Here is a 19,688-nt window from a genome sequence, read left to right as displayed (position 1 = left end):
CTGACATAAAGGTGGGAATGGGAACTATCAGATCTTCAAGTGCATACGAGGAGAAAGTGCTTCAGCTCTTCAAGAGATACACAGACAATGCAGCGGGAGATTAAAAACGAGACAAATTGTCCAGAGTCAGTTGGTCAAAGCAGAGATTACCTACAGTAAAGGCAGCTACTACAATCTCCAGGCATTCATCTTTATTATCAGGTCTTTTATTGCTCAATCGCATCTTCAAAATCACATGCAAAATTCTACCTGACGAAATATATTTCCTTTGCAGCATTCCTCCATTCTGCTGCTAGTACTAAGCCTTTTTTAATGGTACAGTGGGGCAACATGCAGCTGGCCACAATTCATCTTGATACCCTTGAGAGTCTGTACTGTCGGGCCTCATCAGATCCGAGAAAGCAGGTGAAATGGGACTTTCGTTTTCCGACTGTCTACTGAATAACAATTCAAATTGTTTTAATTCCTAATTATATCTATCACCCCTTGTTCAGTGAGAATGGTTTAGAAGGTTTGTAAGTCAAAGCTTCAGGCAGCATCGTTTGTCTCCAGTCAACTGCCTTGATGCAATGTTTTGGCTCATCAATGCAGGAATGATTGATTAACAAAATATAAATAAGTCAGAGCAGCTTCATAATATGCAAAATGAAGTGACTGGACACAATAAGGGCTAAGTTTTTAGCTTGGCGGGCGGGCATGTGCCCGACCCGCTCAAGTGTGAAATGACGTGCGTTGACGTCGGGCGAGCGTCCCGACATCAACGCACAATTGCAGGATAGCTCGGTCGGCAGGCGCACGCCAGGGTTGGCAGCGTGCCCGCCGACAATTAAAAGGCCTGTTAAGGCCATTAAAGAATCAATTAAGTTACATTTTTCACTGCCTGTCCAACCTTATGGTTGGCGGGCAGGTGAAAAGGCCAGGCGGCCTTATACATTTTTTTGTAAACCTCATCCACGGGCGGGAAGAGGTTTTCAAAAGCAAATAAAAATAAAATAAAAGTTTTAAAATTGAATTAATAACGTGTCCCTGCTCATGTGACAGGGTCACATGTCGGGACATGTTTTATTACATTTTTCAATTCTTCATTTTCTTTTTAAAAAAACTCCTCATTTCCCTGAGGCAGCTCTGTGCCTCAGCGAGATTGTGAAGCGCGCACTTGCGCGAATGCGCAATGTTTGTGTTCGCCCCTCACCCTCCTTCCCCCGCACGCACGGGCAGCGCTGAGCTCTGCTGCTCGCATTTCATGATGGGCAGGCCTTAATTGGCCCACCAGGGTGAGATCGCCTTCCGGCCTCGATCACGGGTGGCGGTCGACTTCCCGACCGCTCCCACCCGCCCAGCATGGGCTAAATCCGGCCCATAATATTTGCAAAATAATTGAATAGAACCTCTTCCAGGTGATAGAGTTGAAGGGATTCCCAGATGAGGCCTTGCATTCCATAATAAAGACCAAAAACACCCTGTATCAGGGAGAATCCGTCCTGTCTATAAAAGGTTGGTTACTTTCCCCCTTGTTTTACAGGGTCCATTGAGAATGAGATTAAGTAAGGAGCTCCCTTCTTCTGAATCCAGCGATGGACTGATATGAATAAGGTCATCTGGGGTACCCTGGAAGAACGTGGAGCCATAAAGGTTCAGGACTGTAATCACATTCATTGATAATGATGTGCTACTTTTCAACATGGATTGCAACTCTTCAGTTGGCAGCTGGCATGACTCCCTAATAGCAGAAGCACAGCCTTCTGATACATTATCAGTGTGCAGTCAAGGTTCGAGCTCCCAGACTAGTAAATCACATTGAGTAGGTATCCACCAGCCAGAGGTAAATATCTTCTGTGATGCCTCGCTCTTCTAGCACCCATCCTAGGCTCTTCTTCATATCACAGGAATAAAAGGACTTCCATAGATAAATCCGTTACTTCCCTGAAAATTCCTTGATATTTTACTGTACTCACTTGGACTTAAAGCCATTCTGAAAACAAAATACATCTTCTCAGACACACCTGCAGGCAAGAAGATATTCCAGAAACTATGACCTCCACCAATGCTGAGATGTAGGGACAAGGCAAGTGTGATTAAGATTATTTTCTCGTGTGGAGAGTAAATAGTACCATGAGCTAGTTAGTTTGAATGGCCTATTCCCATGTTGTTACTTCTTTGATTTCCATGTACCATCTCTCAGATATTGTACTGGCTTTCACAATACTATTTTACTAGTGTCATTGTTTCCTGGGGGCTATATGGAGGTAGAAGCAGAGGAAATAGTGGGGTGCATTGAACCACCTTGAGTATGTCGCAATTTAAATGTGGCAGGCTGGATTAAAACTGTCTGTTTTTTGTTTGATTTTTGAGGTAAATTACCTCACCGCGCCATTTCCCTACATTTACTGATGCTAAACCATTCAAATAATGCCAGATGTACTGAGAAAAATGCAGATAAAGGTCTCATAAGGCATTTAACGTTCACAAATAGTCCGTTCAGAAGGCCAGCTGCAGCATTTGTTGCTTAAAATTTAAGGAGCTTAAATTTATTAAAAGGGATTGAATGAAATGGATTGAACTGGTATGCAATCACTGAGAACCTGCCACATACATACTAAACATGTTATGTGGCAGGATATGCTAATGTTACAGCATGAGTTAGGCATCAATAACTTGTCTTGCTGTAATTGGCACATACAACACTGTGTCAGTCCAAAGCAACTGGATTACATGCAATTTTGGGGCCAGGTTTCTCAGTGTAATCTAAGCCTATGAGTGTAATTTTCATTTAATGGTCAAAGTACAGGATAAGGCCTTGAAAGAAACTGTTCCCCTCTCTCTGAGTCATTAACAAAAGCGAAATAAGAAAAAATAATCCATTCAGGAATTATTCAGTGTTCTGCAGATTTCTGAAAAGCTGTGTGAATATTCTTAATTTTACCATAACTTGCTCTCTGATGCAGAGAAGAATTTACGTAGTAAAACACCATTAGTTATGATGACAATATGTGATAAAGAAAAACAAATAATTGTTACAGACCATGCTCTACTTTATTACAGACCATGTTTCTTCCTTCCCTCAGGCATTCTACCCTGATTATCAAAATCACCACTACTTTTCCCAGAATACCATTACATGACCATGCCCAACTCTAAATCTCAACAAATAATCCATTGATAATGTTCAAGGCATCTACATGCCCAACAAGAAAAGGCATTCTTGCATTCTCACAATAACGTTTTGGAACAGGGTGGAACCATGCTTCAGCTCAGATATTCCTCTATACCTCTGGCAGGATTGGATGGCTTCATCATGTTCGCAGACGCACAACGTGAGGTTCAACACAACGAGCTGGGCTTCATGGCCGGTTCGATGGCCATGTCCACCATCCAGAAAGCCGGGGGCAATGCCACCATGGCCACCTCACGCAACACCAACAAGATCAAATGTCAATCAGGCGGTTAATTGCTTGCCATTAGAGTTACCATGCCTTTGAAGGCAAAGAGCCCACTTCCAATCAGGGGGCTGGCAGTTCTTCAGTCCCAGAAGCATGACAGGGAGTGGTGGGCACTGCTGGCACTGCAGGAGGCCCAGAATAGCAGCAACATTGGACATCTCCAGAACACAGGTGAGTGGAGCAAGCTCATCGGGGCCAGTCTGGCAGACCCCGGCGAGGGTGTCAGTGTGGAGGGTCGGAAGAAGCTTCAGCGGGGCTGGCCCATACAACTACAGGTGCTCCATGGGCCACAGCATGCCCAATCAGCAGGATCTACCCCAAGCCAGCAGGCAGGCTGCCTTGCTAACCCTGCAGCCTCTCCACATGGCATATAGACCCTCCCCTTCCCTGTCACTGGTGGGATCCCAGCAACAGAGGGATGAGGACCTTAATTGGCCATTTATAGGCCTCAATTGGCCAAAGAGCAGGAAGGCTGACATCGACCTTCCCCACCCCTGACTTAATTGGGGGACTCAGGAAAGCGACGGACACGTCACCCCACACTTTCCAACCTGATTATATGTCTCTGCCCCGCATCCCAGCCCAGCCCTAGGGCAGGATTAAACTAAATTAAATTCAACCCAATATATGCACTTCAAATGACTCTGCAACTTAAAGATAAAAAAAATTAATCTCAACAGCTCTTTGCCTTAAATATATTGGTTCTGATAGTCATTAAGTAGATCTTGGCTAAACTGGGACTGGGAATATCAGAGGGGTGAAAACCAGCAAGCATTTCTGCTGTGAGTCAAATAGCAGAGGCACTGGACACTTGCAAATATATGATGATCCAAAATATGGGCATGAAAGAATAAGAAGAATGGCTGCCTTAGTGAAATGTGAGGGCAAATATTCGCCTGGGTCTGGGGGCACGTTTTGCTGTGCAAATGAGCACACTTTGATTCTTTTGGAGGAAATCTGATTTTCCACTGCATTCCTGATTCTGCGTTATTTTCTTATGGCTTAGTGTGCAAAATGCACACCATGACCCTCTCTCATCCCCGGCTGAGGTTGGGTTCCCCATTTTAAATGGAAGATGAAAATTGGATTTCCTCCTGCACTCCATTTTTATCTGGTGGTGTGAGGTTTTGGAAGCCCATTAAATGCATGCCAGAGTTGAGAGTTTGTTGAGGGATTAGGAGCATTCTGAAAGGCAAGTGTAGAATGTTTTGACACCTTCAAATGTCACTATAATACGCTATATTGTAATGTAGATGTAATTTAATGCAGTGATTCATTATAGGGAACTTTCCTGCAAAAGTAAATTGATCTTATATTGACCATCATTGCGTAATAGTTCACATGCATCACAGTACTTTTTCAATGGAAATAATACCATAGTAGTTTAAAAATGTAAAAAAAAAGCACCCTCTGCTCTAATGCTTTTGTGCTTTGATTTAATTGTACTGGCAGATCTAGCTGCTACCAAAAAATAGACCTACTTCTGAAGACCAAAAAAAATGGTCTGCATTTCTCCTCCACTATTAAACTCTGATTTGAATTGGAAACATATATCTGTTCTGTCAGTGGAAGCTTTTGTTAATACAACTATTCCATTAAGAATATTTGGATGGATTTCAAAAGCTTCAACTCAGTGGGTGGTCTTATTGAACCAAGAACTTTTGAGACGTTTAGGAGTCGAAAATAACAGAATATGTCTTTGATGTGGTTTCTTGTTTGTTTGAAAACCTAACTGACACCTAAAGGATTGCAATCTTTATTCCCTTGTTTGGGTTTTTTAGTCCAGTATTAATGATAGTTTGAGTTCAGGGTTTTCTTAGATTGTTAAGAGGTTTAATGCTTTTCCAATGAGTTTGAAGTAATCCCCATTGCTATTTCATGGCTCCTGAGAATTGTACATATTACATACTGGGTTATATAGAGGTGGCATGGGGAATGCAAGCTGGCATGGAGAGATGTGAGGTTGAATGGGATGGCATGTGGGTGGGTGGGGTGTGAAGGATGAGGAGTGAGGTTTAGGGGGCCTTTAAACAGTGTTAGGAGCTGGTCTGTTGTGTTGGAGAACCAAGGAGGGCCTTTTAACCAGCCTGTCTCTGGATCCACACTCCTCACATACTCCACAGTAACTCACAAAATATACTGACCCAATTCCCATGTGGAAAGACAAAAATACTTTATAAAGTCACAAATAGGGAGGGCATTCATTTCACAAAAGTGTGGAGGTCAGGTTTTCCTGAGGCCGGATGAAAATTTGGCCCGTGGTATCAGTGTGGAGAAAGAGACAAAAAGATTGGCAAATTATATTGCACAAGCCAGTAATAGGTCTATCAGCTTTGATAATGTGATAAAATAATAAGGAAAATAAATACTCGTAATATTGAAGGAAACCAGCCCTGAACTGCTGTGTTGCAATTCCTAAAAGCCAATCAGGGGGAAGTCCCTGACAAAATTAAGAGTTTGCATTTTCAGTTGAAGTTTCATTCATCATAATGTTTCCACAGCTAAATGTCCTCAACCACTCCTTCATCGCCACTTGATGTGCTTGCCCACAGCAAAACCCATACTCTCGCATACCCTGGTCATTCCCCCAACTATGAGGGCCATTTTTGCTCTTTCATGTCCAAGGGGCACAGAATTCAGTTTACCTGGCAGACAACTGGTTTAAACCATTGTCAGAACTGATCAGATCACACTAAGCACATCAAGCCTTGTTCTCTTTGCCAGGACTGTTCACTATTTATATCTCCAAAATACCTTTCCCTCCAAAGTCCTTGAATGTGTTGTCGCCTCCCAAATTCATGACCATCTTTACTATAACTCCATTTGTAACACTCCAATCAAGTTTGTGCCCTTTTCACAACAGTGAAAAGACCCTAATCAAAGTCTCAGATGACAACTTCAGTGAGTCTGATGCACTATTCCTCCTTGACTTTTAGTCTTATGGAATCAGATACCTCCTGATGCCTTTCCAAGAGCGTTCAGTATTCGATCCGATTCTGATATTCGTCTTCAATTGGTCATTTTCCTTCCCAAGGAAAATTTCACACTCCAAGGATTTTTTTTACAATCTGTTTGCTGGAAAAGTTGCATTAGGCATGCTTTTCAACTCTCTCTGATCTATAAGATGTCAAATGGATGTCCGTTAACTTTATTTTTCTAATTCGGTGAGCACAAAAACTAGAGTGCCTACAGAATTACTAAGATGGGTTTCTTGTTTAATTCAGTATCTTATAAAATATTCATGCGTGATATGGAGGCAATAGTTGACTTACATAAGCACAATATTACAATGTGTGTCACTTCAGTGTCTTAGTATAAAAAGGGAGACTTAGCTCATAACAAACTAAATTCAAGAGCCAGTTCTTATATTGCAGTTTAGAGATCTTGCTAATAGTGTGATACAGTTTTATACATATTAAGACCAAGTAAGAAGGGGTGAACTGGCTCTCCTCTATTCAACCTCATCAACTGGTCACAACAAAGCTTTAAGTTTCTTTTTCACGAGGGTATACTTTTTCCAAATCAGGATGTATTTGACTATTTAAGCTGTGAGCACTAAGGAGCCACTTAAACAAAGTTTTCTTGAATCAAAGAAAGAGATTTATTAACCACTAAACCTGAGAAAAATAATAAAAATGCAACGTCATGCATTCGGCCATCATGCAGCCATACAAGCTTGTGTGGTTGGAGTCCAAAAGAAAAAAGGTAAAATAATATATGGTTAAGTGTCCTTTGATTGTCCTTGAGATATAGATTTTAAAAGCAGCTGGTTTGATGGATGCGGTCAGATGTAGAAGGTGTTGCAATTATTACAAGACCTAGGTTCACTGGTAGGTTTCTGGTGGAGTTGGCTTTTCAAACTGGAGACAGAGAGAGAGAGAGAGAGCATCCTTCAGCCTGTTTCATCTGCTGAAGGCTTTCTTGACACCAGCTGTGTCACTTGTAATCTCTCTCAAGTGGCTGCAGCCTTGCCTTGAAATATTTCATCCAATGTACATTTTTAAGAGGGTTTAGGTGCGTCCGTCTGTAGCAGCTATTGTTTCAAATTCCAGTACTTTGCACTTTAATGTCTCTTCCTTAGACAGATACGAGTTTCAATAGGTGTCTGCATTTTTGGAAATGTCTCTCTCTTCACACTCCCCTGAGGGTGATCTGTTTGTTTCTCACCTTCACCTTGGATTGTGGCCTTGCATTTTTTAAAGTAGTTTGTTCTGCCTCCATTCAAATTGCAAAATTTCCAGTCAGTTGAAAGTTGAAAAGTCATATTTTTAAAAACAAAGGAGCAGAGCCTCGTGACACATAAGACTCTTCGTCTCAGGAATATATGCATGCTAACTTAAATTGAGATCGTATTGTAAGTTTCCGATTACTAAGGTTAGCGACACAGGGGCCAGGATTTTCCCATAGGTGAGCAGGGGGGCAGGGCCCACTCGCTGATGCGTAAAATGACATGCGGTGATGTCGGGTGGAACTCCTGACGTCACCGCACCCCATTTAAATTTTCAGGTAGGCGGGGGCTCAGTAAAATCAGCTGTGCGCCCGCCGACCTGTCCATGGCCAACTGAGGCCATTGACAGAGTCATTAAAGTAATTAGGGGACAGGCCAGGAGCCCTGTCGGGCATTAGAAAAAGTATGAAACCTCGTCTACGGGCGGGATGAGGTTTTAAAATTTTAAGTAAAGTGTTTTAAAATTTATGGACATGTCCCAACTCATGTGACAGTGTCACATGAGGGGACATGTTAGGGAATTTTGATTTTCTATTTTTAATATTTTTCGATCTCCCTGAGGCAGCACTAATCCTCAGGGAGATGAGCACGCTCTTTTGTGCGCATGCCTGGAAGAGCGCACTCTCGGCTCAGGGAATCCCCTTCCGCCTGCACAGGGAGCGCATAGCGCTTCTGTGCGGATGTCACGCTGGGCGGGCTTTAATTGGCCCACCCATGTAAAATGGCAACACGCCCCCCATTGGGGGCGCTGATCGGAGGCGCGCCTCCATGCACCCGCTCTTCAACTTCCCCCCTAATGGGGGCAAAATCCTGCCCAGTATTATAACCAGCATGAGGGGAACTTAAAATGTGGCTGAGATTTTTACAACTAGATATGCACCACATTAATAACAAGGATAATATACTGACTGGCCTTTTGGATTAGTCTCAAATAGTCTCCCTGGCAACATAGGGGCAGGCAGTGGCATACTGGTAATGTACTGACCTAGCAGTACAGAGGCCTAGGCTAATGCTCTGGGACCACGGGTTCAAACTCCACCACAGCAGCTGGAATTAATAGCTAGTCTTAGTAATGGTGGACGTGAAATCGTTGTCAATTGTTGTAAAAACCCATCTGGCTCACTAAAGTCCTTTATGGAAAGAAATCTGTCATCCTTACTTGGTCTAGCCTACATGTAACTTCTTAAAATTCATTCATGGGATGTCAACATCGTTGGCTAGGCCAGCATTTATTGCCCATCCCTAATTGCCTTGAGAAGATGGTGATGAGCTGCCTTCTTGAACCGTTGCAGTCCATGTGGTATAGGCATACCCACAGTGCTGTTAGAGAGGGTGTTCTAGGGTTTTGCCCCAGCAACAATGAAGGAATGGCGATGCATTTCCAAGCCAGGATGGTGAGTGGCTTGGAGGGGAACTTCCAGGTGGTGGTGTTCTCATGTGACTGCTGCCCTTGTCCGTCTAGATGGTAGCTGTCATAGATCTGGAAGGTGTTTTCTAAGGAGGCTTGGTGAGTTCCTGCAGTACATCTTGTAGATGGTACACACTGCTGCCACTATGCATCGGTGGTGAAGGGAATGAATGTCTGTGGATGGGGTGCCAATCAAGTGGGCTGCTTTGTCCTGGATGATGTCAAGCTTCTTGAGTATTGTTGGAGCTGCACTCATCCAGGCAAGTGGAGAGTATTCCATCACACTCCTGACTTGCACCTTGTAGATGGTGGACAGGCTTTGGGGAGTCAGGAGGTGAGTTACTCACCACAAGATTCTTAAAATCTGACCTGCTCTTCTAGCCACAGTATTTATATGGATGTCCAGTTAATTTTTGGTCAATGGTAACTCCCAGGATATTGACTGCAGACCCACAACAACGTTGTTGACTCTTAAATGCCCTCTGAGACATACTCATCGAATCAGACCTGACAAAAATGTCCCAGGCACCATGCTCACCATTCCTGGGTATGTCCAATCCCACCGGACAGGCCCAGCAGATGTGGCAGCACAGTGATACACAGTCGGGAGGGATTTGCTCCAGGAGTCCTCAACATTGACTTTGGACCCCATAAAGCTCATGGCATCAGATCAAACATAGGCAAGGAAACCTCCTGCTTATTACCACCCACCACACAATGGGGAGGCGGTGGCATTGCGGTACTGTCACTGTCACTGTCACTGACTAGTATTCTAGAGACCCACGGTAATGCTCTGGGGACCTGTGTTTGAATCCCACCATGGCACATGGTTAAAATTTGAATTCAATAAAAATATGGAATTAAAAGTCTAATGATGACCATGAAACCATTGCCGATTGTCGTAAAAATACATCTGGTTCACTAATGCCCTTTAGGGAAGGAAATCTGCCATCCTTACCTGGTCTAGCTCAGCCTACCTGTGACTCCAGACCCACAGCAATGTGGTTGACTCTTAAATACCCCCTGAACAAGGGCAATTAAGGATAGGCAATAAATGCTGGTATAGCCAGTGACACATCCCATGAACTAATAAAAAAAAAGTACTCTGGGTTGGAGACTTCAATGTCCATCACCAAGAGTGGCTCAGTAGCAGTAGTACTGAGACAGTTGGCTGAGTCCAAAAGGACATGGCTGCTAGCCTGGCTCTGTGGCAAGTAGTGAAGGAACCAGCAAGGGGGAAAAATCTACTTGGCCTTGTCCTCACTAATCCACCTTTCGGAGATGAATCTGTACAATGGCCACCAGACAGCTCTTGCGGAGACAAAGTCCTATCTTCACATTGAGAATACCCTCCACTGTGTTGTGTGGCACTGCCATCAAGCTAAATGGGATAGATTCAGAACAGACCTAGCAACTCAAAACTGGGCATCCATGAAGCACTGTGGGCCACCAGCAGCAGCAAAACTGTATTCAAACACAATCTGTAGCCTCATGGCCCTGCATATCTCCCACTCTACCATTGCCATCAAGCCAGGAGATCAACCCTGGTACAATGGACTACAATGTCCATCACCAAGAGTGGCTCAGTAACACCACTGCTGACCGAGCTGGTCGAGTCCTAAAGGACATAGCTGCTAAACTGGGTCTTCAACAGCCAGTGAGGGAACCAACAAGAGGGAAAAACTTGCTTGATATCCCCCTCACCGATCTACCTGTCACAGATGCATCTGTCCGTGACGGTATTGGTGGAGTGACCACCACACAGTACTTGTGGAGATGAAGTCCCATCTGCACATTGAGGATACCCTCCATCATGTTGTGTGCCGCTACCACCATGCTAAATGGGATCGATTTCAAACAGATCTAGCAACTCAAAACTGGGCATCCGTGAGGCGCTGTGGGCCATCAGCAGCAACAGGATTGTATAAAACCACAAACTGTAATCTCATAACCCAGCATATTCTCAACTCTACCATTACCATCAAGCCGGAGGATCAACCCTGGTTCAATTAAGAGTGCAGGAGGGCACGCCCGGAGCAACACCAGGCATACCTAAAAATGAGGTGTCAACCTGGTGAAGCTACAACACATGCCAAACAGCAGAAGCAGCTTGTGATAGAGCTAAGCGAGCCCACAAGCAACAACATCTGCAGTCTTGCCACATTCAGTCATGAATGGCGGTGAACAATTAAACAACTCATTGGAAGAGGAGGCTCCACAAATATTCCCATCCTCGATGATGGGGGAGTCCAGCATATCAGTGCAAAAGACAAGGCTGAAGCATTTGCAATAATCTTCAGCCAGAAGTACCAACTGGATGATCCATGTTGGCTTCCTCCTGAGATTCCTGGCATCACAGATACCAGTCTTCTGCCAATTCGATTAACTCCACACGATATCAAGAAATGGCTGAAGGCACTGGATACTGCAAAGGCTATGGGCCCTGACAATATTCCCAGCAATAACACTGAAGACATGCTCCAGAACTTGCCACGCCCCTAGGCAAGCTGTTCCAGTGCAGCTACAACACTGGCATCTACCCGGCTATGAGGAAAATTGCCCAGGTATATCCTGTACACAAAAAGGACAATTTGAACCCAACCAATTACCGCTCTATCAGTCTACTCTCAATCATCAGCAAAGTGATGGAAGGTGTCGTCGACAGTACTATCAAGTGGCACTTACTCAGCAACAACTTGCTCACTGATGCTCAGTTTGGTTTCCATCAGAGCCACTCAGCTCCTGACCTCATTACAGCCTTGGTCCAAGCATGGACAAAAGAGCTAAACTCCAGAGGTGAGGTCCGAATGACTGCCCTTGACATCAAGACAGCATTTGACAGAATGTGGCATCAAGGAGCCCTAGCAAAACTGAAGTCAATGGGAATCAGGGGGAAAGTTCTCCATTGGTTGGAGTCCTACCTAGCACAAAGGAAGATGATCGTGGTTGTTGGAGGTGAATCATCTCAGTCCCAGGACATTGGTGCAGGAGTACCTCAGGGTAGTGTCCAAGACCCAACCATCTTTAGCTGCTTCAGCAGTGTCCTTCTCTCCATCATGAGGTCAGAAGTGGGGGTGTTTGCTGGTAATTGCACAATGTTCAGCACCATTCGCAAATCCTCAGATACTAAAGCTGTTCGTGTCTAAATGCAGCAAGATCTGGACAACATTCAGGCTTGGCCTGATAAGTGGGAAATAACATTTGCACCACACAAATGCCAGGCAATGACCATCTCCAATGAGAGAATCTAACCATCCCGCCTTAACATTCAATGGCATTACCACTGCTGAATTCTCCACTATTAACAACCGGGCGGGAGGGTGGCTACCATTGACCAGAAACTGAACTTAACCAGTGATATAAATATTGTGGCTACAAGAACAGGTCAGAGGTCAGGAATCCTGCGGCGAGTAACTCACCTCCTGACTCCCCAAAGCCTGCCCACCACCTACAAGGCACAAGTCAGGAGTGTGATGGAATACTTTCCACTTGCCTGGATGAGTGCAACTCCAACAACACTCAAGAAGCTTGACATCATCCAGGACAAAGGACCCTGCTTGATTGGCAGCCCATCCACCATCTTAAAGATTCACTCCCTCCACCTTTGATGCACAGTGGCTGCAATGTGCCCTACCCACAAGTTGCACAACAGCAACTCACCAAGGCTCCTTTGACACCACCTTCCAAACTCATGACCTCTACCACCTAGAAAGACAAGGACAGCACCACCTGTAAGTTCACTTCCAAGCCATACAACATTTTTACTTGGAACTATATTGCCGTTCCTTCGCTATCACTGCATGAAAATTCTGGAACTTCCTTCCTCACAGCTCTGTGGGTGCACCTGCACCACATGGTCTGCAGCAGTTCAAGAAGGCAGCTCACCACCACCTTCTCAGGGCAGTTAGGGATGGGCAATAAATGCTGGCCTAGCCAGTGGCAGCCACATCCTGTGAAAGCATAAATTTAAAAAATGCTGAGATTAAGCCAGTCTACTCTCAACCTTGGTGTCACATTTGATGCCAAAATCAGCTTCCGAACTCATGTTTGTGCTAGTACTAAGACCACCTATTTCCAACTATAACATCACTCAACTTTGCACCTTTTAGCTCATCTGCTGCTGAAAACCTCATTCATGCCTTTGTCACCTCTGGACTTGACTGCAGTGCACTCCTGTCTGGTCTCCCACATTCTATCCTCCATAAACTTGAGGTCATCCCAAACTCTGTTGCCCACGTCTTAACTCATAGCAAGTCCCATTCCCCTAATTGCCCTTTTGCTCGCTAACCTACATTGGCTCCAGGTCAAGCAATGTCTTGATTTGAAAATTCTGATCCTTGTTTTCAAATCGCTCCTTGGCCTTGCCCCACCCTATCACTGCAATCTCCTTCAACCCCACAACCCTCCAAGTTTTCTGTGCTCCTCTAATTCTCGTCTTGTCTCTTGTGCATTCCCTATTATAATTGCTTCACCACTGGTGGCTGTGCCTTCAATTGTCCAGGCCCCAAGCTCTGGAATTCCCTCCCTACACCTCAATAAATGTGGAATAAGCTTAAATGCGACATTTTGTGGGATATATGCATGGCAAATGATACTGTTGGGTTTGCCTTACTTTACTGGCAGTTTTCTAAGCATAGCTACCTTCTTTGATTTTTATTTCCAGGCACTGCATTTACTATACACAATATTGAGTATGCTTGCCAGTCCCTGCTGCTCCCTGAGGGGGTTGCCCTAGAGTGCCGCATAGAGGAATCCTTCTAGCATCAAAGGCTTACTACAGCACTTCCACTCTGACAGCTACCAGGTGTTGTGGGGGCTGTGCTGCTCCAATACTTGCACACAGATTCTATTTCCTGCCTAAATATGTATTATCAGCATGATTTTGTTCTGTACAGTCTACAGAAAGCCTGCAATATAAGATGTAATTTCACAAATCTCTCTTGCCAGTGCAGAGCTTTTCTAGACAAGACATGAGGGGTTTGAGGTTCAATAGCATTGAATCTTTGATCCATGCCCACAGCTGGTGAGGTTTCACACCAGATGCATCCATATTTTAAAAACACTGACAACTTTAGGAAAGATTGCAACAACTTTTACCAACATTTGTATCCATTTCGCTTTATGCAGCTTACATGCTTTTAAGAATTCCCAGTGATATTGATCAAGTGTTTTACATAAATATTTTATAACGGTTAACCCTGGAAAATTCCTAGGGTTTGACTTGGGAGAAAGTTCATTCCTGTTGCTTTAGCATCATGACTAAAAAATGTACCCATGGTGTTAGTGATAGTGCCTGTGAGTCACCATGATAATATTGCCACATAAAAGACAAATAGTTAATTGCATTAACTGAACATGACATAATCTTCCATATTCCACGACACAATCTCTGATAATGTATTACTGCACAGATAAATACAAAATACGTCATATCATGTTTGACATAGTATTTATTCATCTAGCAGACCCAACACCACCTAGCAGATCCAACATCATGACTCACTCACAACTCTGCCTTTCAGCATTAATTGGATGACATAACAGAGTCAACAACATGTCCAATGGGAAATAGACACGCCATCTGTTGGCACTTCTGCTGATTGAATTGCTGCGTGTTTAGAGCATTTACTATTTCGTTTCACATTCCCAACATTTTTTATGTGCATTTGACTGAGCTTAGACTGCTCGACAAAGAACAATAACTTCATGAGAAAAGGGTTCAGATTTCAATTTTTTGGGTACGGTATTGTTTAATTAAGGTTTCTGCTTTCATTTAACCTATTGCTATGTTTTTCTGGTCCATTATAGCTTTCAAAAATTGCTAGGCCAATTGAGATGACATTAATGCCTTTCCAGCAGCCACTATATTTTGCTTTTGGTTAGACTTAAGTTGTCTTACATTCTGAAACTAAACCTTAAGGGATTGAGTATGGTCCCTTCACATTTTGGTTCAAGGTATATGGCACACAATGAAAGTTTACTCTCCCTGTCAACAATAAAATTTCTATTCAAAATGATTTTAGAATGATCTCAACCTAGTTAATTATGGCTATAGGTTCGTGAAACAATATTGAAAGATGAAAGAAATAATTGATCAGTACATAATGGTAAAGAATGTCATGAAGATATTATCAATCAAGTGGAAATCTACAGCTTTCAGTTCAACACTGATGAAGTAAATTATTGATTTTTACCACTGATGGTGTGTCCTACTTTACTAAAACATGTTGAATTCTCCCATGCCCAATATCAACCTTTGTTATTACAAACTTATGACAACTATCTACTTCAAGCATCGTTTTCATTTCTGGAAAGCCCTTGGCATAGCTATTAAATGTTTTTTTTAATGATAAGCAAAGCAGGATATAAATTGAGAAAATATCACTGCACAAATGCGGCTGGACTACTTATAATCACATGTGGCTTTATGAGCTCTTATCCTGGTTCCCAGGACAGGTTGCATCTGCTTTTGGAAGTGAACACAAGGAAACATTGAACAATGATAATCCATCGTTAAACTTCATGTTTGCTGCTACACGGTGGCTTACCTTGGAAGAAACACTCTTTATTGTCTACAATGTGGATTCTCTTTCTCTGTTGGCAGGCAGTACGATGCAGTTCACAGTGATTCTCATAAAACTTCCCATCAGAGCCACAAACTGGTATATAATTGGGCTTGCACTGCTGTATACACACACACTCGGGCAGCTCAGTCTCTTTACTGATGATACATTGTTGCCCACGGCCACAGTAGTTCTTTTCACAAGCTCCATACAGGGCCTCCTGGCCCAAGTACACTATAGAAAGAAAAAATATAAAGTTTAATCTCTTGTGCAGAGAGCTTCACTCTCATTGAGCTTCAAAATTAAAAGTGCCTGATAGAGACCTTTCTTTGTAAAGTTTATATGTGCAATTTTGTTTGTTGCAATATGCTGGACTAATACTGAAAAATGAAACTTCAACAAATTTAAAATTCTCTTCTGGATTAAACACTTTTTAGGTCAGATTAAGCATTAATGTCAACTGTGATTCAGTGATAGTAATCTTGCCTGAACCAGAAGGTTGTGGAAACTCGAGTATACAATCCAGACTGATACCCGGGTGCAGTACTGTCTTTTGGATGAGGCGTTAACCCAAGGCCCCATTCTGCCCTCAGGCAGCTGTACAAGATCCCATGGCACCATTTTGAAAAAGTGCAGGAGAGTTCTCCCTGTGTCCTGGCTAATACTTATCCCTCAAGCAACAGAACAGAAACAGATTATCTCATTGTTATTTTATTGTTGTGAGACTTTACTGTGTTCAAGTTAGCTGCTGTATTTCCCAGCTTACTACTAAAGTGACTATGCTTCAAAAGTATTTCATTTGGTGGAAATTTCTCCACCAAAGCAAATAATCCGAAACTCCAAAAGGCAGCTCCGCAATATCTATGTGACATTTTTATTTCATGCACTCGCTATCTTTGTGACCTTAGAGCAAGATCATTGATCCATTACCAGACAAGTGGAAATTTTGTGCTGTGAGCCCCCACCTATAAGTAACTAAGTTGAGACCATTCTAAGATAATTTTAATTAAGACTTTTACTGCCAACAGGGAAAATAAACTTCTGGTCAGCAAGCATCTTTGGATAGAGACTGGGGGTGGTGGTTCATGAAGGCGATGGGGGTCTTTCCAACTGGCTGGAGAGCTGGCAAGAGTCCAATGTCACCTCTTTTAAGGAAGGCCCACCATACTAAGTGCTTGGGGGCAGACGTCTCGTCCTACTAGAGTTGCCAGCCAATCAGAGGCTACCAGCTCTGAGTGGCAGTGCCACCTGGGAAACAGTGGCTGCTGCCTCCCAAGGTCATTGGATCCCGAGCTACAGGTAAGTGATTGTGAGAGGAGAGTTTGCTGGGTGGAGTTGTGAGCTGGGGGTTCAGCAGCAAGGACATGGGTGTCTCTCAGCAGCCCCCCACCTTTCTGATGCTGAGTCCCTCGATCAAGCATTGAGTGCCGGATTTACCAGTTAATACCAGCAGCTGGATGAGGCAGAACAAGGCCCTTAAGTGGGAGTTAAATGCCCACTTAAGGGCCTCAGTTGGCATTGGGGTGGGAAAAACGTCCACAGGCCTTCCTGCCGTGGGCTAAGTCAGAGTGGAGGCGAGAAGGTGGCATGGTCTACACCTGCCACCCTTCCACCTGACGATATGCCCCCCCGCCACCAAACTCACCATGGGGAGGGCATTAAATTAATGCCAGAGTTAATGTTTCAGATCCTATTCATCAGAACCAGAAAAAGTTAGTGATGTGACCATAATCTAACTATAGCTTCAACTCTCAATGTATCAGCAATTACATTGTCAAGGCACAATAACAATCATCTTGTTAACTGGCAATTACATTGTTAAGACAACTGCATTGTTGAAACAGGTGATGGGCATTGGCTCATCCATAAATGAGTAAAGCTGTAACACTCCAGGAATGAAAGGAATTGGGAGTCTGTCACTTTGTTGAGCTGACTGAAGAATAAACTTGCTTGAGGTGAAAGACCAGCTTCAGACTCATTGTTCCCTAATATACAATCATTGGAGTTCTCATCAACTACTCAAGGAATTGTTGATTTCCTTACTATGTTGCAGAGAAAGCATATGAATAGAATTGAAAACTATAATCAACAAAGTTTATCATACATAAGGGTGCGTCTTGAGGCATTTGATAACAAGGCATGTTGTTATTCACTGGTGAAGCTCCATTTGGAATATTAATTGGGCATGCTGTCTTCAAAGGAACATTGATATACTGGAAACAGGTTAAAAGGCAAAGGGCAAGGATAATGCCAGGACTAGTTTTCAAATTTCAAGTGCAAATTCAGAAAATTCAATTTGTTTTCATTACAGATTATAAAATTGAAGGGGTTGGGCAGTGGAGGGGAGGGGAGGGGAGGGGAGGGACATGATTCACATATTTAAAATACTGAGAGGTAGGGATGATGTAAATATAAGGTAGATTTCAGTACTTAACTAGAAAATATCAGCTAAAGTTAACAAGCCTGAAATGAGGCTAATTAGAAGAATTTCCACACCACAGGGCAATGAATAAATAGGAGAGATTGCCATCAAAAGCAGTTAATGATGCATCCCTCTTAAAATGAGCTAAACTAATATCTGGTTGAGAATGGGCTTACATATTTTGGAAATAAGTGTTGACTGAAATGATCAAACACTCAATGGAACATAATGGTTCATGAGTGGGGTTGGGGAATGGACTGGAGTAGTTGAATATTGAGGGCACCAGGTGACAATTACTGAATGAGATATGAGGGAGGATAAATATTCTAGAAATTTGCTCAATTATCTTTGGAAAAACATGGTGTGCTTAAGCTGAATTTTACCACAAGAGGTTAAGTAGGATAGAATCTATAAAAGGGCAAATTTTCATGGCTTGTAGGTTGAAATGTATTTTCTTGTCCTGTGCTTTCTCATGTAAAGTAATGATTTACCTGAAAAAAGGACTGATGCTTAATATCACTGGCTTTTTAAGAACATTCAACAATGCATTAGGTCTTCTTAATAAAAGGATGACAAAATTTCTCAACAGTCTATGATGATGAGATTGAAGGACTATTTATTAGAAATCTCTGGTATGGAGGTAGATTGAACAGTGTACATTGTAATGTTAGATTGATATTCTCACCCAATTGCCTTTGGGTGCCCAGGTAGAATTCAAAAACTGTTTTCTCTGTATTTCAAACAATTCAAGTAGATTATAAGAAAACTGACTTTGAAAGCCATGAGAGTTGAAATGAAACAGTCAATTTGGATAACAATGCCAACATAAAAACACCAAATGAATGGCATGTTTTATGCATGTACCGCTGAGAATTTAAATTAAATTTACCAAGTAGATGCGGTTGGTAAATTATCAAAATGTAGATCTAATTGCTTAAAGAAAGTTGAATTCAAATGTTACAAAAATATCAATGCTATAACAGATATACAAAAAAAAGGAAGGAGAGATGTTTGGAAATGCATAAACTTGAAAAAAATTATGAATTATTAAAATTATCTATGGGCATTTTAGGAAAGATGATGAAGACTTCAAAAAATGTGGCATTTGTGAAATAATAATTGAGGTTAAAAATGGCTGAGAATATTATTTTGAATTACAGTAGTTTTTAACAATAGAAAAATAAGTTCTTGCTTTTGTTAGTTGGAGAGATTGAATATATATCAGAGTTTATGGAGAGTAAAGAATAATAAAATGGGCATTATATCTGGAGTGCTAGAATATTCATAGGAATCAAGACCTCCTCAAGTACAGTATTTCAGGAAACAAAAGGTAGAGGGCTTGTGGTTTAATGGTTTTACCAGTTCATTAATTAGAAAAGACAGATCTAGAGGAGTAGAAAATTACTTCTGTTCTATATTTCACATGGTCGGATTTTGGAACCAGAAAATTCTAGATCTGTTAGCTTGACATCAGTAGTCACAGAAATGTTGCAGTCTATTGTAAAGAAATCATTTCAAGCATATTTAAAACAACTAGTTAGTAAAGTGACATTGAACACACAAATTGAATCGAATGGTGGAGGCAAAGTCTCCTCTCTGCTAAATTTACAGATCCTAAGTAAAATTA

The 19,688-nt window shown here is 42.5% G+C and overlaps 1 protein-coding gene across 1 annotated transcript in view; it reads right to left on the bottom strand.

Annotated features, from left to right (window-relative positions):
- The window catches only part of LOC144685344 (follistatin-related protein 5-like), a 455,365-nt gene that overhangs the window by 401,356 nt on the left and 34,321 nt on the right, over positions 1–19,688 (bottom strand). The window contains exon 2 of the mRNA XM_078549752.1: positions 15,625–15,873. Coding sequence (XP_078405878.1) covers positions 15,625–15,873 — 249 coding nt within the window. The remainder of the gene's footprint in view (positions 1–15,624; positions 15,874–19,688) is intronic.

The sequence above is a fragment of the Cetorhinus maximus genome, chromosome 10, assembly GCF_964194155.1.
Source record: "Cetorhinus maximus chromosome 10, sCetMax3.hap1.1, whole genome shotgun sequence".
Taxonomy (NCBI): Eukaryota; Metazoa; Chordata; class Chondrichthyes; order Lamniformes; family Cetorhinidae; genus Cetorhinus; species Cetorhinus maximus.
This window is presented reverse-complemented; position numbering and strand designations above follow the sequence as displayed.